The following is a 19,497-nucleotide window of genomic DNA, read 5'->3' on the forward strand; positions in this document are numbered from 1 at the left end:
GATTATTCAATGCAGTGCTACAATATATTCGTCACATTATGAATTATCTCATATTGTCGTAAGATTAGGAAGATATAATTATTAGAGAAGTGAGTAAGTGAATAATCCCCAAGTCTCACTTAAAGGGATGTAACTACGACAACAGATTAAATAATTGGAGTATGACTAAGTAGCATATCAAACGTTAGACATATAACCAGCAATCAATTTGGATTTGGGCCATTTATCAAATCCCGCAGGAAGCGTGGCATATTATTCACCAGGTATCTGAAACGTTTAGGTACGAATAACTAGAACTAATTGCAAATATTGTAAACTTGTCCACAAAAGTTGTTTGTTGGTATTGGGAATACATTCTCGAATTATACTTCTGGACATTACATCATTTATTAAGATATTCAAGATTCTCAGGAGATATTGTAATATTTTTCTTTATTTATACGATTTTCATCAGTGGGATGAATTAATAGACACTATCTCTAACGTTCTTGATATATTCAAATACCTTACACTTTACTTAACTGTTCTAAGTGATTCAGTTAACAGTATCACTCAACTAACTCAAATAATTTAATTCAATTCTTCGATTACTATCTATTTCGGTCTTTTCACAACGTTTATTTATTATGAACTAACTAAACTGCGTTACACAAACTTTTTATATGTCCCAAAAGAATTCTCAAAACTTCTAGTAAATGAAGAAACAAAACAAATAAATAAGTATATCCTCCTAGAAATTATTCACAAGAAAAAATAAATAAATCGCCTACTTTAATTAAAACTCATATGAAACATACATCAAACGGATTCTACGGTTTATAAAAAGTATGTCAAAGACGCCGCGCGCCTCCGCCGAATTTTAGAGTTTCACTATATCTAAGCGGGACTGACTCCAGGGCAAAGACGCGTTCGTAACAGTGTAATATATCAAATATTATTTGTTGTTGATTATATTTGCACCAAGTTTTTGATTTGGTTTATGAGGGGACTGATCTATCATTGTGTCACTCACAAAAATGCATCTTGAAAAAAGTTTTTCAGCCTCTGCAAACCACTAATTTTAGATTATGTTAGATGACTTCGGGCGTGAAGGCCGTGAATCTACATTTTGATCTATTGATCAATTGAGCAGCTTGAACCGTTTACCGCTCAAGAACCAGCAGTTTTGCGTATGTCAGGTATTTAATTTGGTCCAATTTACATCTTGTCTGTGAGCTACACTGCTAACCTCTTCTAGTTCTAAGAATCTTGGATATAAGTACCATAGCACTTGTGAACAGCATCGCACACACCGAGGATGTGTTAAGTGTTTTTTTATTTCCTAGCAGAAACTACAAAAGCTGTCGAGAGCTGCTCTTCAGGTGATAGTTCATCGCTGTCTAGTTAGCATCCAGTAACTCTTCCTAGCTCATCCTTTTGGAATCCTTTGGTGAAATAAGAAACAAACCTCTCATTTCATTGGGATCTCACTCCATGTTTCTGATTTCTTCTCGTTTTCCCACTTTTTATGACCACGACTTGTTGTCTTTTTAGGGAAGGTTGTGATCTTATGAAGAGTTGTCACGCTTTCTTTTCAGGTGATTAGTTTATTGATTGGCGTGCATTCTGGTGTTGACAGGTAAAAACGTTTGAGCAACTTAGTTGTTAGCTTTCACTGAGTTCGAAGATTGGGTGTAGTTCCAAACTAGCTTTGAATTAATTTCAATAGATACTTGTCCTGGTAGTCTGCTACCTGATAAATATATTTGCATTGAAAAAGTTGTAACAATAGCGTCTGGTTTTGACTAGACAATAGTGAGCTTAGTGTCTGGGTTATATATTCCTACCTCTACTCACGCTCAGTGTAGAATATCATTGAGCCCGTGTTCCCATGCGAAAGCAACTTTGTTATCTCCATATCAGTCTCTGATCAAAAACCACCTTGAGATAATTAGTATCTGTTCCAAGACCTAGTCCGAATCCGGTATTTTTCTGAGGGTTTTTAGCCGTAATTGTTCTTTAGAGTGAATAAAACTAGGGTGGTTTTTGAGGGGTTTATCAAATTAATTCCGGTTTTTTGTCACTTCATTTTTTCGTTGTATTGTTTTCTCCCTTGCTTACACCTTCTTGTGCTGTCATGATGTTCTTTCTAACCTAGTTTTTTTGTATTATTCTATTCGGTTCACATGTCTTTTTGGGTCTGTCATTATTATTATTAAGGCTTGGGATATTCTCTTCTTTATGTGTCCTTAACATTTCCTATTGGTTCCCATTTGAGTTCGTAATTGTCACATGATTCCTTATCGTATCTATCCTCGCTGTCCTTTCCTCAGTTATTTGATATTCGCCGCTGTTATTTTCTCTGCATACTTTCTTCCAAATAGTGCAAAAATATGAAAAAATTCAATCACCATTTCAATATCCCAATTTTTAAGTTTTATCTTTTGATGAAAATTACTAATAAATTAGCTTGATTTGGATGAAAAAAATTGTGTATTGACAAAAAAGTAACCGTGAAAAATATTATGATATATGAAGTGAATATCCAATCTAAATATATACCAATTAATAATTCAAATGTGAAGTGCGTTTAAAGTCATTTTGGGAATAAATATTACACTAATACATACGCTTCGTTCGGCAATGTTTCAAAACTGTTCGTAAAAAGTTATTGCAAAAGGTCGTCTATCAATCATCGTTAAATCCGTTGATTGAATCTCTTTCATCATTTTCAGTAATTGAAATACATATTCGATACACGAACGCAAATACCTTTAACCAAAAGGGGAGTTATTGCTGTGTGAATGCTGCAATCCCCATCGGAAAATAGATACAGGGTGTTAAGTCGAAAAGCTTAATCGTCAATTGATCTGAAAAGTCTGGGGATTTACGCGTGGTTGTTGTTCGATGTTTTATGCTATGAGCCTACTAAACGGATATTTTTTGTAGTTCCATATATTGCGTATAAACACAGGTGAAAGTAGGCTTAATTGTCTCTAATTTTCCAATAAAATTCTCTCATGATATCTAATCACCCGTTTTAGTTCAGCAGAAGCGTCCAAAGTAACAATACGGTGAAATTTTGAAAATCAATCCCTTCCTAGTTTTCAAAAAGGAAGGCTCGTTCTTAGACAATGTAAGTAATTGATAGAAATTTTTAAAATATTATTATTTATTTTTTTCGGTTTAAGACTACAGTGAAACACCTCTTTGGTGTTTCAGTGTGCATTATATTATGTTTTTTTAGTTTTAGAAAATATTTCTTCTAAGGGTAAGAAGTAGAATATGGGGGACTGCAACGGGTATAACACCTGACTTAAAAAAATACCTCATTCAATGAAATAATTCAACAGTTATTAAGAAAATCCTTATATAATAAATCACATATGATCATCGACAAATGAAACTACCAGCAGCTATTGAACACAAATAATTAGAAATGCTTAACAAATGTTAAGTGTCTTATTTGTTCCTTTATTGCTCATAGTATCTGTTAATCCTTTTCATAAATCATTTTTGAGGATAATTATTTGCTTATTACACAGTTTTTGCATTTTAGATAGCTGAGCATCGAAACATCAATTTTTACCTGTTTCTTTTCAACTTAATTCACATTTTTGTATTTTCAATCATTCTCAAATATCAAATCACATATTGGTGTAAGTTACGCAAAAATTAAGTAATTACACTCCAATATTATGATTATCGTCCTAAGAACTTTTGGATAATTCACATCCACTTTTTTAAAATTGCTCAATATCATCACCCAGTTAACTAAATCTCGAATATCCGTTTCAATCTTCATAAAAGAGAAGCAGGTGTTTTTGTGAATTTTATTGAATGAAACGTGAATTCTACTGAAGTGTAGATAGAACTGTGAAGCCTACCTACCATTGTTATTTTCCTGTGGTTATATATCCTTTGGATATTCATGTTGTAAACGGAGTAAGATTAATGTGAATGTTCTTTCTGGAAGGATCAGGATGTGTGTTACCGCTGCCTGGAATATATAATGTAGAATGATGAACCTTCGGGGTATGTAAGCCAGATAAATAGGAAACAATACATTTCTTACTCTGTATATAAAAAAAATTTCCCGGATTCGTATATACACAAAAGTGTTCACTATTCTACATAAATTTAAACGGCTAATCTGAAGAATACTGGAAATATATGGTACGCATCACAATATAAATGGTTGAATAAAATCGAATTGAATAAAATGAATTAAATAGAACAGATATATGATTTATATTAGTGAATTAAACATGTGCTAACACTCTGCGTCTTCATACTAAAATCTCAGGTATTGAACTTAAAGACATTATACGAAAATATACAGGATGTTTCTATATTAGACCGACTACGCTCTACCACAGAGAAATCTCAATGAATGATACATTTTGATATAGGAATATGAACCTTACGGGGCTTAATTGCTGAGGTATAGGGTGTTCACGATTTTAAATCAAAATCAAAAATTTGCCATAAATCAAGAATGCCTTTGAATTTTTTTTCAAATTCCTTGACCAATATGCTCCTTAATAAAGTAATATTTTAACATGAACAAACTTTGGAAAAATTTAACCTGTGGCGCGTTGTCAAGGTTAGTTGTCACTTTTATCCCCCTATTTTTCTCGCCACTGGAGCAAACTCTTTTTAAATTTTGTTTTAAATTGCCTTATTATTTCTAGTTTAAAAACTAACTAACCTTTCATGGAACTAAAATGAACGGTGCTGTATGTTGTGGCAATTTGCCTCTAAACAAACGTCTGCAGGTAATTAAATACTACTCAAAATTTCTAAATTATAATCTTGTAGGCACGTCTCACATTTTTGATAGTTCGTGACCCTTTGTGTATTTGACACGATCTTGATAGAAACATAGAATTTTAATTTAGTTTTTACATTAATTATGCTATTATAGAATGAATTTTTCATTGGAAGAGTTAACCGATATGTTATTGAGGAAGCTCGAAAAAATGGTGAAATGGCAGCTCGTTTATACCAACAAACATTTTGCAATCGTCGAATTTCACATCATTCTACATTTGCAAGTATCGACAGGGGGATGGAAGAAACCGAAAACTTATTAATTAAAAGAAATAATGCTCGAAAGCAACGAACAAGGACTGTACATCTGGAAGAGGAAATATTAGATGATATCTTTGAAAGCCATGTTTAAATACTCGAACTGTAGATCGCGCTTTAAAAGTGGACCATTTTACTGTATGGAAAGTTTTAAAGGAAGAAGTATTACATCCATACATATTGACCATTGTTCAAGCATTAGAACCTAGAGATTTTCAGGTCCGTATGGAATTTTTAAACTGGTATTTACAAAAGTGTCGTGAAAATCAAAATTTTACAAAATATGTGTTGTATAGCTACGAGGCTAGATTTACTAGAGAAGGAATTTTCAACTCTAGAAATAGTTACGTTTGGGATAAAGAAAATTCGCACTTTTTCGTGAAAGGGGATTTCAGTATTAATATTCGGTTAATGTGTGGGTGGATATGGTTGAAGATTGCCTAACTGGGCTTTACATTTTACCAAACTTCTGAAAGAAATTTTGGATAAATTTGCTGCAGCACCAAGAAATTACTTGAACAGACGCGTTATAGAAAAATGGATTGGTCGGGGTGGACCCAATTGCTGGCCTTCAAGATCACCTGACTCAAATCCTATCGATTTTTGTTTATAAAGTTATATGAAGTCCTAAGTGTACAGCTAGAACTCAATCTGCGGCAGAAATCATTCAATCTCATTCAGACTTATCTCAAAGACATGTTATTCAATGACAAAACAGTGTAATATGTGTATTAAAGTGAGTGGTCAATAGTTTGAACAACTACTGTAACTTTGACAATTTTGTTATTGTTGTAATATATTTTTGTTTTTTGTTTGAAATTGAGGTAGTGAATAATTTTTATTTGTTTTGACTACTTACGCTCAATTATTATTCGAAATGAAATGAATAATTAATTAATTTGTAAACTAATTACCCTATATCTCAGCAACTAGGCCCAGTAAGGGTTCGTATACCTATATCAAAATTAATCATTCATTGAGATCTCTCTGTGGTACAGAGTTGTCGATCGAATATAGAAACACCCTGTATATGAACGTTGAATACTACTAAATTATTTATTTTTGTCGTATTTGAAGATGTTTATTATTACTCTAGGTACGAGAGAAATAGCTTGTCTACTTTCTGAGGTCTTTATTGTGGAATTTATACTAGTCTCAAGTGAGTGTAAAAACCATTCTGAACCTCTTATGAAATTCACTTCACTATTTACCAAGATTTCATTGCATTGTCAAATAAAGTTATCAAGGTTTAGTCTCTTGGAAAGGCTTACAAAAATCTAATATACTTTCTTCAGTTATTGAAATAAGTTCGTTTTATAATTTTTGTGAAAAATTGATATTTTCTTGTGAATATCGTTTGATTATGATTGCCGAATCAGAAATTTGGATTATCTGATCAAGGTTTAGGTCAGAATATGAAGTTACTTTTCTTTGGGTGTTTTTGAAGAATTGCAAAAGTGATATATTTCATATTAATATTAACAAGAGCTTTTATTTTTCTCATTAATTTCCTGTAGTTGATTTTTGATAATAATTATCCTAAGTGAGATCACCGTTAGATGTTTGGCAGTTTCATTGAGGGTTATGACATATGTTTTCTTCTTACCTCCTTTCTATCTCTCATATTAATTTTTATTCCTTCCTACTTCATTCCCTTCGTCTCAGCTGTTTCTTAAGTCACAAAACTAGTTTTATTAACGGAAAATAACCGTTCACATGAAAATTTTCGGAAAATAAATAGTACTCAAAAAAGTTAGAGACACGATTGAACATTGTAAAAATCACTCATATTCATCAACATTTTACTCGACCGTTTTATTGAAGTAGTCGGAGCTGTCACAGAATAACAATTATATAAAGCTACTGTAGCACCACCTCAGTAGTTATCTTATATGATGAAATGAATTCTAACTGTACCACTTTTTACTTTTCATCTGATAATAATATCGAATAATATAATATTCGATAACTGCTTTTCTCGATTAAGTGCATCATGGCGTCTGTCGAATAAATATTATTGATCATAAAACGTTCAAGATCATTCTACGACCAAAATTTATCAACACAATCCAATTGATTATGAAACCTGTCTAAGATATTTCCAAAATAAATAATCCCCCAGTTTCGCTCTCTTCCTCTAAATAACCCTTGAACAACGTGAATTACCTAATGTAACCTAAATTTATTTTATTCTTAGTAATTTTTTGAGTTAACAGTTTGGTAAGAAGACTCAAATGACACTATCACTAACTTCTTTTTAAGTTCGGTCGTTCTGTAATCAATATGAGTACTATTATATTACAATGAAATAACATTCTGCTCATTTTATTGCTGAATCGATCAAATCGTCACACTACGGATATAATAAAGGTCAAATGATATATTAACAAACTTCAAAAACTACGTCAATTCAACTATTCCCACGAATTTTATGAAGATTATAAGATTAGTTATATAGGCGAAGATTATAGATCTTTTAAATAGAAAGCAACGTATATGTATGAACGTACAATGGTACTTGTGGACCAATTAACATTCAACGCTTTTTGTGGAGCTCCTAAAAAACAAAGATAAAGCTGTTTCATGAGAGCTTGGGAACCAGGTAGAAAAAAAGCTTATGAAACATACATCGATCACCAGAAGGTATAATAAAGTGATACGTCCTCTAAATTACCTTTAAAAACCTATAATGTTTCTCACACAGCAGAAACCTATAGAAAAATTTGCCAATAAAAGAGTAAGCTGTGTATGGATTTTTCCGAGGATGTATGCGAATATACCACCTGAAATTTCGATAGGTCCACATCCTCGTTCGCGTCACAGTTTCGTGCGAAGACTATTTCCTCTACCCTGAGATCTATAGTATATTCTGAGGTCTTATCTTATGTTGAGAGCTAGAGTGGTCCTTCGACATCGCTGTCCTCGATGTATAACTCGGCACTTGCTTATAAAGTGCGTAGTTATCGTGTCGGGGGGTGCGATCTTGTCGATTGACTCAGAAAACCTAGGATTTTGGAAAAATATTTTTGTGTTTTGTCTTTTTTTCTGTATTTTTACTTCTTTTTACTGACCTAACTTAACCTATAGATCCAGTTGTCTTCCCGCCCTCCCGTCTTTCCTATAATCCTCTCTGATGCATCTGGTGAATGCCCTCAATTCCTTCTGTGTTGTCAAGTTCTCGAATAGCTTTTCTGCCTTTCATACATGTTGTCCAATACTTTTTGCGGTTCCGTTTCTCCGTATAGTTTCTATCTTCTTGTTGTCCAGTAGACATTTATTCCTTGTTTTCATTGGTATGTAGTTTATCATCCTTGGGTTGCTTTTCCTACCGATTAGATTGGATTCTCATAGTCTTGCTCTCGCTTGCCTAACTTTGTCTACAGTGTTTTTCATGTGTTCGTTAAGGATGAGACCTCGATTTAAGGTTACGTCTAGGTATTTTGCCTTTTCGTCCACTGGATATTTCCGTCGTTGACTGTATGTTACTTGGGTTCTTTCACTTTCTTAGTTCACGGTTACAAACCCAAGCGCTAAACGGGTTTGTTGCGTTGGCCGTTTATAAAATAGAGATATATATCATCACCCAGCAATAACAATATTAATATTTTCATGAATATTTATAATGAAAGTATTTTTTATTGTTTCTTCCTACGTAGATTTCCGACAAATGTAAATTTGCTTATTTACTTCACATACAAGTGTTGAAAAAATCATTTTAAGTTGTTTAACTCGTATTAATTTCTTAATTTTCTAGCTGTCAATCTGTATATATAAGTCAAGATTTTGAACTTCGAAAGGCTTGGAAATTTTTACTCTATTATTTCATAAGGCAAGAAATCAAATACAGTTTAAAAACACTGAGAAGCACGATTTTAGAATTAGTTATGATAAAAAATTATTCATTGCCTGTATTTCAAGAAAATGCTGAAAAACGAGATTCATCATATTTCAAATTTTGACGTTGATTTTTATATCGTTACTTCTGTCATTTTATATATAAATCGCGAAAATATCATTTTATTTTAAAAGGAATCTAATTTCATTTAAAAACAAAGGATTTGGTTGATATATTCTAAAATTATTTAATAGTTTTCCTTGAACAGAATCTCAACTATTTCTACTTATATAAAGTATATAAAAGTTAGTTTCTTTTTTTATAAAAGAACCACATACAAGATGTGATCAAAAAATACAGTGACTTATTTTCCTGAAAACAAACTTAAAAAGTAACATACCATTTGAGATAATCTTCTTGAAAGTACGGCCTGGTTAGCAATATACCAAAGCTGAATTGGTAGCGGTATTTCTAAAAACGAACTATATAATTTCAAGATATTTTCCACATTTTGATCTGTGTATTAGTTATTTTTATACATTTTCTTCCTTTTTTTTTCCAGAAATGCGACAAAAATTTGCGTGAATCACTAATATTATCACGCCCTAAATATTGCATTAATAACATCTTTTACTTCTCATATTCTAATGTTATTTCTATCAAAAGTTACTATCATATATAAATCAATACTTTTAAGGTTCTTTCCATACAGTTGAATACCGCAACACCAAAATGGTTTCAGATTTATTGTATAGGATTTTATTACATAGATTTTATGAACAAAAATATGAACAATAGAAATAGTAGATGACTTCAAATCCGTATTTTGTGCTGCTTAACTCTGTTGGAAGTTGAACTTTTGAAACCCTCCTAACAACAAAGTATTGGATTGATATAATAAAAGCTACGCTCATTTATTTATACAAAAACCTCATACGAGATATAATAAAAAATACAGTGACTTATTTTCCTGAAAACAAAGTTAAGAAGTAACATTCCATTTGAGATAATCTTCTTGAAAGTACCACCTGGTTAGCAATATCTCAAAGTTTAGTCCATAACTGGAAGGCCTTTTTCGCAATGAGCTTTCAATTGCTTTTACGTGTATAAACGTTTTCTTTCAAGTTCTTATTTCATTTTAGAAAAGATGCTAAAATAGTATAGTTATTAAAATAGTGGGCAAAGCATATGTAAATAAATAAACAATCAAAATCCAAGAACTTACGAGTTGATTATAACTTTTTGTATGGATTCTTACATTAACGATAAAAAACCTTCAACCTTTTTCTTAAAAATGTTTGCAAATATTCTTTTATCAATTGTATGTTCATCCTTTTTTGAAGTCAGAACACTATTTTCTACTTTTAATCACTCAAACTACTTGTTAACATTTTTAACAGTTACTATAAAATCGTTTTTAACATGTTTCCACTTTCCTCATACTTCATTGACATTATTGTGAGCTAATTATAGTTTCACGACAGTTACGATCGATACACGATTTCACTAGGGTAGCAGAAGGATAAAAGTACGAGTTGAAATAGTTGTAAAATGTCACCTTATCTCTCTATCGTAGATATTACTGACAGCTTCTATATATGATTCCAATTCATCTCATACAATCCTTTAATATAATCTCTTGTTACAGGTATGAAACCAAGAATGAAGAATCATTTCCGTGCGCATCAACTGAGCGTATGGTTACGACTTATACCGGAATTGCATAGAGCTGGTATGGAAGACGTTGTAGCTAAACATAATTTATTTAGAAACCATAATAGTGCTGATCTATACGAAGGAGCAGTTCGGCCAGATCCACTGTCGAGAATAAGTTACTATGATCCTACTATGGAACTCATTAGAAGAAGACCGAATGCTAGTATAACAACGCTAGAAGCTCCAACTACTATCGAAACCATCGTCACTACTTGCGTGAATATTGTTTCGTCTGGAAACTATAATCATCAAATATTTCAAAGTCATAACTCTTCTGATACTCTAGCTAGTTTGGAAGCTGCGGGGTATGCTGCGTACAGTACAGCATTGAGTGTTACAATAGCAATAGGATGCTCATTACTAATACTCAACGTTCTTATTTTTGCTGGTGTATATTATCAGAGAGATAAGACAAGAATGGAAGTTAAAAATTTGCAGCAACAGCAGAACCGTAACCAAGCAGCATTTGAAACAATTTCTAAACATCAATATCATTTAGGGCATTCTCAAAGCACAAATGTGATTGTAGACGTAGAACAAGATACCTCAGCGTTAATTTTAACTAACGCACAACAAGATAATATGAATAAGATACATCAGATCTGTCCTACTACAGTTTCAAATACGTTAAAAGCACCACCTCCTAGTCCCAACGTCATGCTACAAAACTGTATGACTTTACCTAAAAATATGTCATATGGAGGATATCAACATCAAGGATGTCTGACACTGCCAAAAACTGCAACCATGCTAAATAATACTGCTTGTATAATAGCAGAAATGCAACAACAAGGTTACGTACAGCCGCCAAACGGTAACGCTACAATGCCACTCAGTGTGCCGAAACCACCCCCGCCGCCCAGATCCAAAAGTCCAGAAAGCCAACCACTTCTAACCCATAACAATACTGGAAAATGTAACATGAGACTTCCACATGCTGCCATGAGTGAGATGAGGGTGTGATAGACACAAACGAGAAAAAACTAGATTGTGCACAAGTGACTTTTTATATTCGTCCGATGAAGAAACATTTGTTTAACTAAAAGTACATTCTGATTTGAAAACTGTCATATATGATTAGATCATATTCTTTTGATATCCATGGTGACATCTTTAGTATGAATTTGAATACCTAAAACGAAACAACATAGTTTATCCAAAAAATTGTCAAATTTTAATGGAAAAGTCACTTACCATTTGTGAATTGATAATTTATTTATCAGCAATCTCCTGTTAGCTTATCCATTTTCAGTATATTATGAAACTTTTCTCGGTTTCTTCAATTATTCTCAACAGGCAAAAGATTTGGGCTGTATCGTGGCAGTGGTAGAAACGCAAAGGTTGGGGTACACCTGTCACATAAATGAAATAGAGCCTCTTCAACATTATTTCGACAAGAATTTGGATATAGAAAATGGCCAATTTAAGTCAAAATATCTCAACGGTGTAATGTCAGACCTTAGAAAGCATTGAATAAGAAATTGGCAAAGAATAGCTGGAGATAGGAGATATTAAAAAATAAGGAAAATCGACACTGAAAACTTTTCGTTTTTGGCTCAAATGAAAATGATTTTTGTTGGTTTCATTGAAACTATCTGTTTGCGCGCAGGAAACGATGAAAATTCGCTTAAATACAATATTTTTTTCTTTGCGCGCATGATTTCATGCCACTTACTCATTTTAGCCTGTTTCGCGCCGCCTCCTCCAACTTCTCCGTCGCAAAATTGGGCTTCTAACTTTTTTTCTGTAAATACATTTACAGCGTTAATTATAAACCGGTTTTCATGAAATTTTTTTTGAAATGTTGTATCGTTGCCAAAAAGTCCGGTGCTCCATGGAAACTTATATTGCATGCAAAAAATGTAATTAATTAAACATGGAATGGGCGCGGCGTTAAATGAGCGAACACGTCAACGCATTTCTGAGAAGGGAGCATCATCTTACCCCGTTCTTCTTGGTTTCTTGAGGCACCATGAGCTGATGAACGTTACTGAAGAACTTTTCGATAAATAATTAGCGCTGTAAATGAATTCACAAAAAAAATTAGAAGTCCATTTTCGTGGCGGGGAAGTTGGCAGTGGCGGCGCGAAACGGCCGAAAATGAGTGAGAGGCAAAAAAAGATTGTATTTCATCGAGTTTTCAACGTTTCGTAATGATTTTTTGTTTTAATTTTGGGTAGCGCAAACAGATAGTATCTATGAAGCCAAGAAAAATAATTTTCATTTGAGACGAAAGTGAGAAGTTTCCAAGATCAAACGTCATGTACCTTATCGTTGCTGTTTTATGTAGCCAGCTCTGGGACTATTACTATCACAAAACATGAGCTGATCCAATTCATAAGCTCTTAATTCACATCTTCTATCTAAATATTCAACCAGCTTCAGTAAATTATCGGTCGCGGCGAAAAAATCGTAGCATTTGCAAAGTGGTTTGTCGATGATCTTCAGAACCATCCAAAAGATGATATGAATCGAAAATAAAGAAAACACAACTTTTATCCAATTTTTTCTTGATATCCTTATCCACATGATAACTAGATGCTCTAATAGACATGTGGTACATGAAAACTCTATTATCAATGTTTGAAAAGGAAATCAGATAATTCGCTGACGACTTTTCGCGAGATAGATTTTCACATCCAACGAAAACTCTTCACGTCAGTGATTATAGTAATCCGGATGTAACAGGCTAGTTTGCTGAGGTACTTCCTCTTTACAATCCATTTAATTCAAATTTTTCAAAATTTGCTTCTTCCTAACACGAACATATTATCGATACAGCTAGTTTATAGTTTATTCGAGACAAGCCCATTCGTTGAGACCGGAAACTATGAGTCCAAGTTACATTTTAGGGTTTACGCACTCTCTAGGTAATTCAATGAAGACACCGGCTCAATTGAAAAATTTAGGACTTCTATCGTCTGTTATTATCGAAATGTTATACAAGCTATACAGCTATTCAATGAATTAATAATTATAAGTCTCATCAATGCAGGTAAAATAATGGACTGAAGAATACTAAAATATTTCCCGTTATGAAAAAAAAATAGAGCAAGTAATTGGTATATTAGTTAAAAGAAACACTCTAATTTAATGTAAAAAATATTACACAATATTTTTTCATAATAAAGAAGCAATAAAAAATTATTTCAGTAATTTGAGTTAATAACAATATTCTAGAATTTGACACGTTTCGATTCTAGCATTCACTAAATTTTTCATGTGATAAACCTTCATTACCAAACCATAAATTTATTATTAATATATTGTTTTGAATTAACATAGTTGAGGTATTCAGAGACAACAAAATAGAACGGTTGCCAAGGATTCAATAATAAAATGAATTGATTGTATTTCTTTCTTTGTGTGCTAACAAATTCAGATTTGAATATTGATTGACATAATGTGTTCGAATTGCTCTGACAAAAATTTAATAGGCGTAAACAATAACGAGTGGCATTTATGAGTGAGGTAAGCGTTTTCTATTGTAAACAGAACGGAAATTACAGTAGGATGAAATGATAAAATGGAGATTTATATATTGCTGTTCGGAATTCAAATACAAAGTGCATATCAATTTTACGTTTCGCTGAACTTCATGAGGCAGTTATACCACTTCTTCCCAATGAATCAATATTGACTATTATTTCACAAAACGTTTCAATGTTCTATTTATTGTTACAAGGAATTTATGAATTCTAATTTTGTATAGCTTTTGATGGAATAGCACATTGTGTTCGAATGATTTTTATTCGTGGTCATGAAAACTCAAAAACAATAGGAGAATACAAGAATAGAAAAGGAAAAAGACACAAAACAATCACCATAATCTCAGCGATATTGAAAATAGTGATATATATTCACGTTGTTTTTATTTTTAGGGGGTATACTATACAATTACTTTTATTAACGTAATTTTTGATGCTAATTTCTTGTCACATCTCTTATATACATCAAGCATGATCTGAATATATTGGCAATTCCTCTCTCTTAGACAAATATATAATAATCTGATCCTTCATGGGTAGCCCTTTGGTTTTTCAAATATAGATCTGAATTTTTGTAACGGACTTTTTCCACTCATTTAGTACTTACACGTTATGGCAATCCAATTAAATTAGAGCTAAGGGGGATAGAGATGGTTGTCTCGATGCTTTACTTTAGCAGTTGGAGCCCACTCAAATAAACTTGCTCACTCTATCTTCAATATTAACTGTATGGTGCAATCACGTGGATATGATGATGTTTCAAAATCACGATTTTTCTTTACAATTACTTTTAATTCCTTTCAACAAATTATCATCATTTTTGATTTTTTGTAGTGTTCAGATATTTCCAATTTTAGCGAGTTTTGGATAATCGATGGAGGAAGTGTCAAGAAATTGTGAAAAATCAACTCAGTTTTATGTTTTCCAAATGATCACTGTTATTGTTTTCAACAATTCAGTATCATAATGGCTCCTACGAGCCTATAAAATCATTGGAGATAAGGGGTGATATCATAGAAGTAGTAGCCAATCATACTAAAGAGATTCACTTGACTGAATCCTGAGTCCCCCGTTTTGGCATTATTTGGCAAATTTTTTCACAGGATACACCCACTCTTGGCACTTGATACTTTTGTTTCCGTGACTAAACACTATACCGATTGCTTATTCGAGAGCTTTAAAGCCCTCATAAATAGGTTCTTTCTATACAGTTGAATACAACAACACGAAAATGGTTTCAAATTCATTCTATCGGATTTTATTACATAGATTTTATGGAGAAAAAATATGAATAATAGTTATAGTAGATGACTTTATATCCATAGTTTGTGCTGCTTTACCCTGCTGGAAATTGAACATGTGATATTTTGAGACCCTTATATATCATACTGAATTCTACATGCTCATATTTCTTTTGATATAAGTCTTTGCTGCGCCATACGGATATATCTTTGAAAGGTATAGATGTTTATGTTAAAATCAAAAGTCATCCGTCACTTTTGTTGAGAAAAAGAATACATTTAACCGAAAAAATTGTCAGAGTATGTACCGTGACCGTACCTGGACACTTCGAAATGCAAGGGACCTTTAAGGCTTGCTAAAGAGGCGAGAAGAGAGATAGTGAGAGTGCAACAACCAGTTGAATTGTTGAAAGGTGCTATTGACTCATGAATCAGAGTCAAACAGAAGTGATTGCACAATATCTAGAGGGATTTGGACAATGCCTAATGAAGAGAATACTAAAATAATTAGTTTCACCAAACACTCGATCCAAAAGATCATTCGAGTGATCATTAGACATTGTACTGTGGTCATTAGACTTTAGAAATTAGAAGTCATTAAAGACAACTATTGCAAAAAGAGTCTCTGACAAGAAGAGCCGATGGATCATGGGCTCTACCAGTGCCCTACCTTTATGGAGAAACGACGAATGCTTAAATAATTCCAGAACTAGAAATAAGAAAAATGAAAAACCTCCTCCTAGGTTTAGAATTTCGAATGATTAGTAAGCTACTCTATTAAGTTATGTAAAATGAAATATACAACACAATGGGCCTCACGCGTTCTGGTGAATCCTGACCAATCTAGATCGGAGTTACCTAACCTAACCTAACCTATCCTACATTCTATAATTTGAAAATTTTCTCATATACGGAATGGAGGAAAACTCGGACTTGTTTATGGAGCATACGGTTTCACCTATATAACTTCAATTATACTCGAAGTCCATATGAATAGTGTTCTTTTGTAATAAATATTATGAACCATAATTGACATTAACTCATTCCATTCTCTCAGCAAGCGGACACAGTTTGACTTATATTCGTTGATGCGTTGATCTACCACCTTTTCACTGAAACGTATTGGAAAATGTTTTACAAAATATGAGACATTCGGATTCAGTGAAATTTATAAGAAATCCTGTTGGATAAATCATATATTTGGGTATGTGACACTCTATATTTTACTTAATAATACTCTAATATATACCTCTACCCATCCCATAGAACCGGTAGGTGACGATCTGAAAGATTTTTATACTTTTACAGATAGACAATCTCTTTTTAGACCTGAATACTATATATGAAGCTTCTTCTCTATTCCTAGAACTTCCTTTTGCAGAATATTAGTTATAAATCTGATGATAATTAGCTAACCTTCAATGTAAACTATGGTCCATTTCACTTCTAACTATTTGTGATTCCTATTGATTTTCTTATCACATTGTTAGCTTCAAACATTGGTTGAATTCCATAATAAATAAAATTTTAAAAATAATCATATGCCATAATTGCAACGAATGTGGAAATGTTGAAACTGCTCATTCCACTCGAATTTTGATATTCTTAAAAATATCGCGTATATGTTTCCTGTTTCGAAAAATCTAGTTTCTTGAAGATGTTCTACTTTTCGTTTGTCGTATTTTTATATGAATTGTTGTATAGATTCATACATGCAATTTCAGATTTCTTCTCTTCGTGTAATTCGTGACTCGAGTGGTGAATCTGGGTTAATACGTCTACTTATAGTTACAAGAGAATTTTGTTAAACTTTATTGAGATTATTTTCTGTGCCAATGTAAGTCGAAAGCTTGCCCAGTATCGGGAAAAGAAAACAAAGGAAATTATACGACTGCATAGCGTTCACTGATTTCGAAATTTTTGTGTTTCGATCTATGCTGGGGTTGATAATTTCTAATTTATATAAGATCCGCAATGATTTTATTAAGAGTATCAATAACTTAGATTTTTTTATTTATTTTGAATTATGGCCAATGGGCCTATTGGCCTCATTTGATAGTCATATTTCACTCGCCACATTAAGAAGCCAAAATAAAACGAAAATGATGGAAGCTAGCTTCGACGAAGGTGTTTCTAGGCACAATGATTTTCATTTGGAGAGAATGGGTATGCACAGTCGGTTATGACTAGTGGAACATCATAATTGAAAATTAACAGTAATTATTGGAAGACATTGAAAGTAAATAATTGTAATTAATACCAGAGCAAATTTCGTGATAATTTTTTTCAAATTTTACAAAAAAAATAGCAGAATGAAATGTACACAATATTTTGTTCAATACTACATTCTCTACAACACTGAATGTTTGAGTTACATTAAAAATAATCCTAGAAATGTCAAAAGCATTCAGTGCACACTATATTATCGTTGAGCCTCGAGATTTCCAGAAAGCGCCGTCGGAAAATAGAGGCTGTGAAATCACGTAGGAATAAAAAAATTGTGTATAGATTCAATGCGGTTGTAAATACTGCAACGTTACATCATGGCGCCGTCACATTTCTAGCAGTGGGCAATATCAGTTTCCCGTTTTTTGAGGAAATATTTTATGTATATTTTTCAATGGAATGTACCCCAGATGTGTGACGGATGTGACAGAAAAGCTGAATAAAAAAGTGTATCTCCAATTTTTAAATTCAAACCAAAAAATTCTAACGTGTATTTTGATATACAAGAAAACCACAAAATATTATTTAGGTTAATCACCTACATCAGTGTACAAAAAACTGATGAATTACTACATCTATTCCATCCTCCGTCGGAAAGTATATATCACCTAAATGTTTCTTAGGCCGAGAATAATTATAAATCACACATAGACAAATCAGGAAAATAGGGTGGATGTTTAATCTCTGTCTACCATGCATTGCGTGACGATTTATTGATGCGTGATACTCACGATTATTGGCTGCCTCAAGAATTGCAACTAAACATTTAGTGGTGTATCAATTTGTGGTATCTGTACGTTGATCTCAAAGTGGTAGAAACGACGCCACTGGAGTCAGAGCTTACTACTTAAGGAAGGTGTTTTAAACTACAGTGCTGTAACCCCTGTACATGGTATGGCTCCATACAACCAATCAATATCACAACTTGGATGCCTACGAAATTGATAATCAATTTATCGTCTTCAGAGTCTTAAGGTGATAATATAACATGGAAGTTTTGCCGCTGGAATGAATTCGTTGGTGGTAAAATTTAGTATAAAACGGGTGAGTCAACTCATTACGTTTTAGTTTACCTTCAGTCTCTGAGGACGATAACTTGGTTATCGAAACGCGCGTCAGACAGTTTAATTATGAGTGTTGGTTTAGTGGTGGTGTGAACAGTGTATTCAGTAAAAAAGTGTAAAGGCTTCTATGTTTGATAGCTTTGCTCAAATCTAAAAACCTGTGACGATTGACCTAAGTGTGGAAGAAACTTCTCAAAAATATATTACTTTGGACAATAGTATACCATATACATCTGATGATATATGTTTTGTTTGATATCAAATAAGATGAACTCATATACCTTCCGCATCCAATTAATCATTTGTACAATAAATGATGCTTTAGTTAAGTTGAATTGTTTTGTTTTTTAGCGGTACTTGATAATCCTTATATGCTTCAAACTACAGTTTAAAGCAACATTTTTCTTGAACAGAAACTTCTGTGGGCTTCAATATAAGGAAAGAACATTTTTTATGGATTATTTGTTCGAAGTACACACTGAAATATTTCAGGGTTTTCCTAAACAATTATCTTCATTTTAGGTATTTTTAAACAGAAAATGAGTTCAAAGGAACAGGTGAAAACTCGAGAAATTTTCAAAATATCTTCGTTCAATGAAATTTTTAAGAAGAAAATGACACTACGAAGACTAAATCAATGAGAGTTTACCTGCAAAGTTTCGACTGCAATTCTCATGGATTTCAGGTATACTTTGATAAAGAACGAAATAAAACGAAGCATCAAATTTTCAACGGTTATGTTGACCTGATTTTCTATGAAAATATAGTTAAAATCATAATTAAGATTCCCTGAAAACATATAAAAAGGTTTGAGAAGTGGAAAATGAAAGGAATGATCTCAGATTTATATGCTTATA

At 32.7% G+C, this 19,497-nt stretch overlaps 1 protein-coding gene across 1 annotated transcript in view; it reads left to right on the forward strand.

Annotated features, from left to right (window-relative positions):
• The window catches only part of LOC130442609 (neuroligin-4, Y-linked), a 394,311-nt gene extending 379,882 nt beyond the window's left edge, over positions 1–14,429 (forward strand). Inside the window, exon 8 of the mRNA XM_056776885.1 lies at positions 10,554–14,429. Coding sequence (XP_056632863.1) covers positions 10,554–11,584 — 1,031 coding nt within the window. The 3' untranslated portion in view covers positions 11,585–14,429. The remainder of the gene's footprint in view (positions 1–10,553) is intronic.
• Positions 14,430–19,497: the final 5,068 nt, after the last annotated feature.

Source organism: Diorhabda sublineata, chromosome 4 (assembly GCF_026230105.1).
Source record: "Diorhabda sublineata isolate icDioSubl1.1 chromosome 4, icDioSubl1.1, whole genome shotgun sequence".
NCBI classification, from domain to species: Eukaryota; Metazoa; Arthropoda; class Insecta; order Coleoptera; family Chrysomelidae; genus Diorhabda; species Diorhabda sublineata.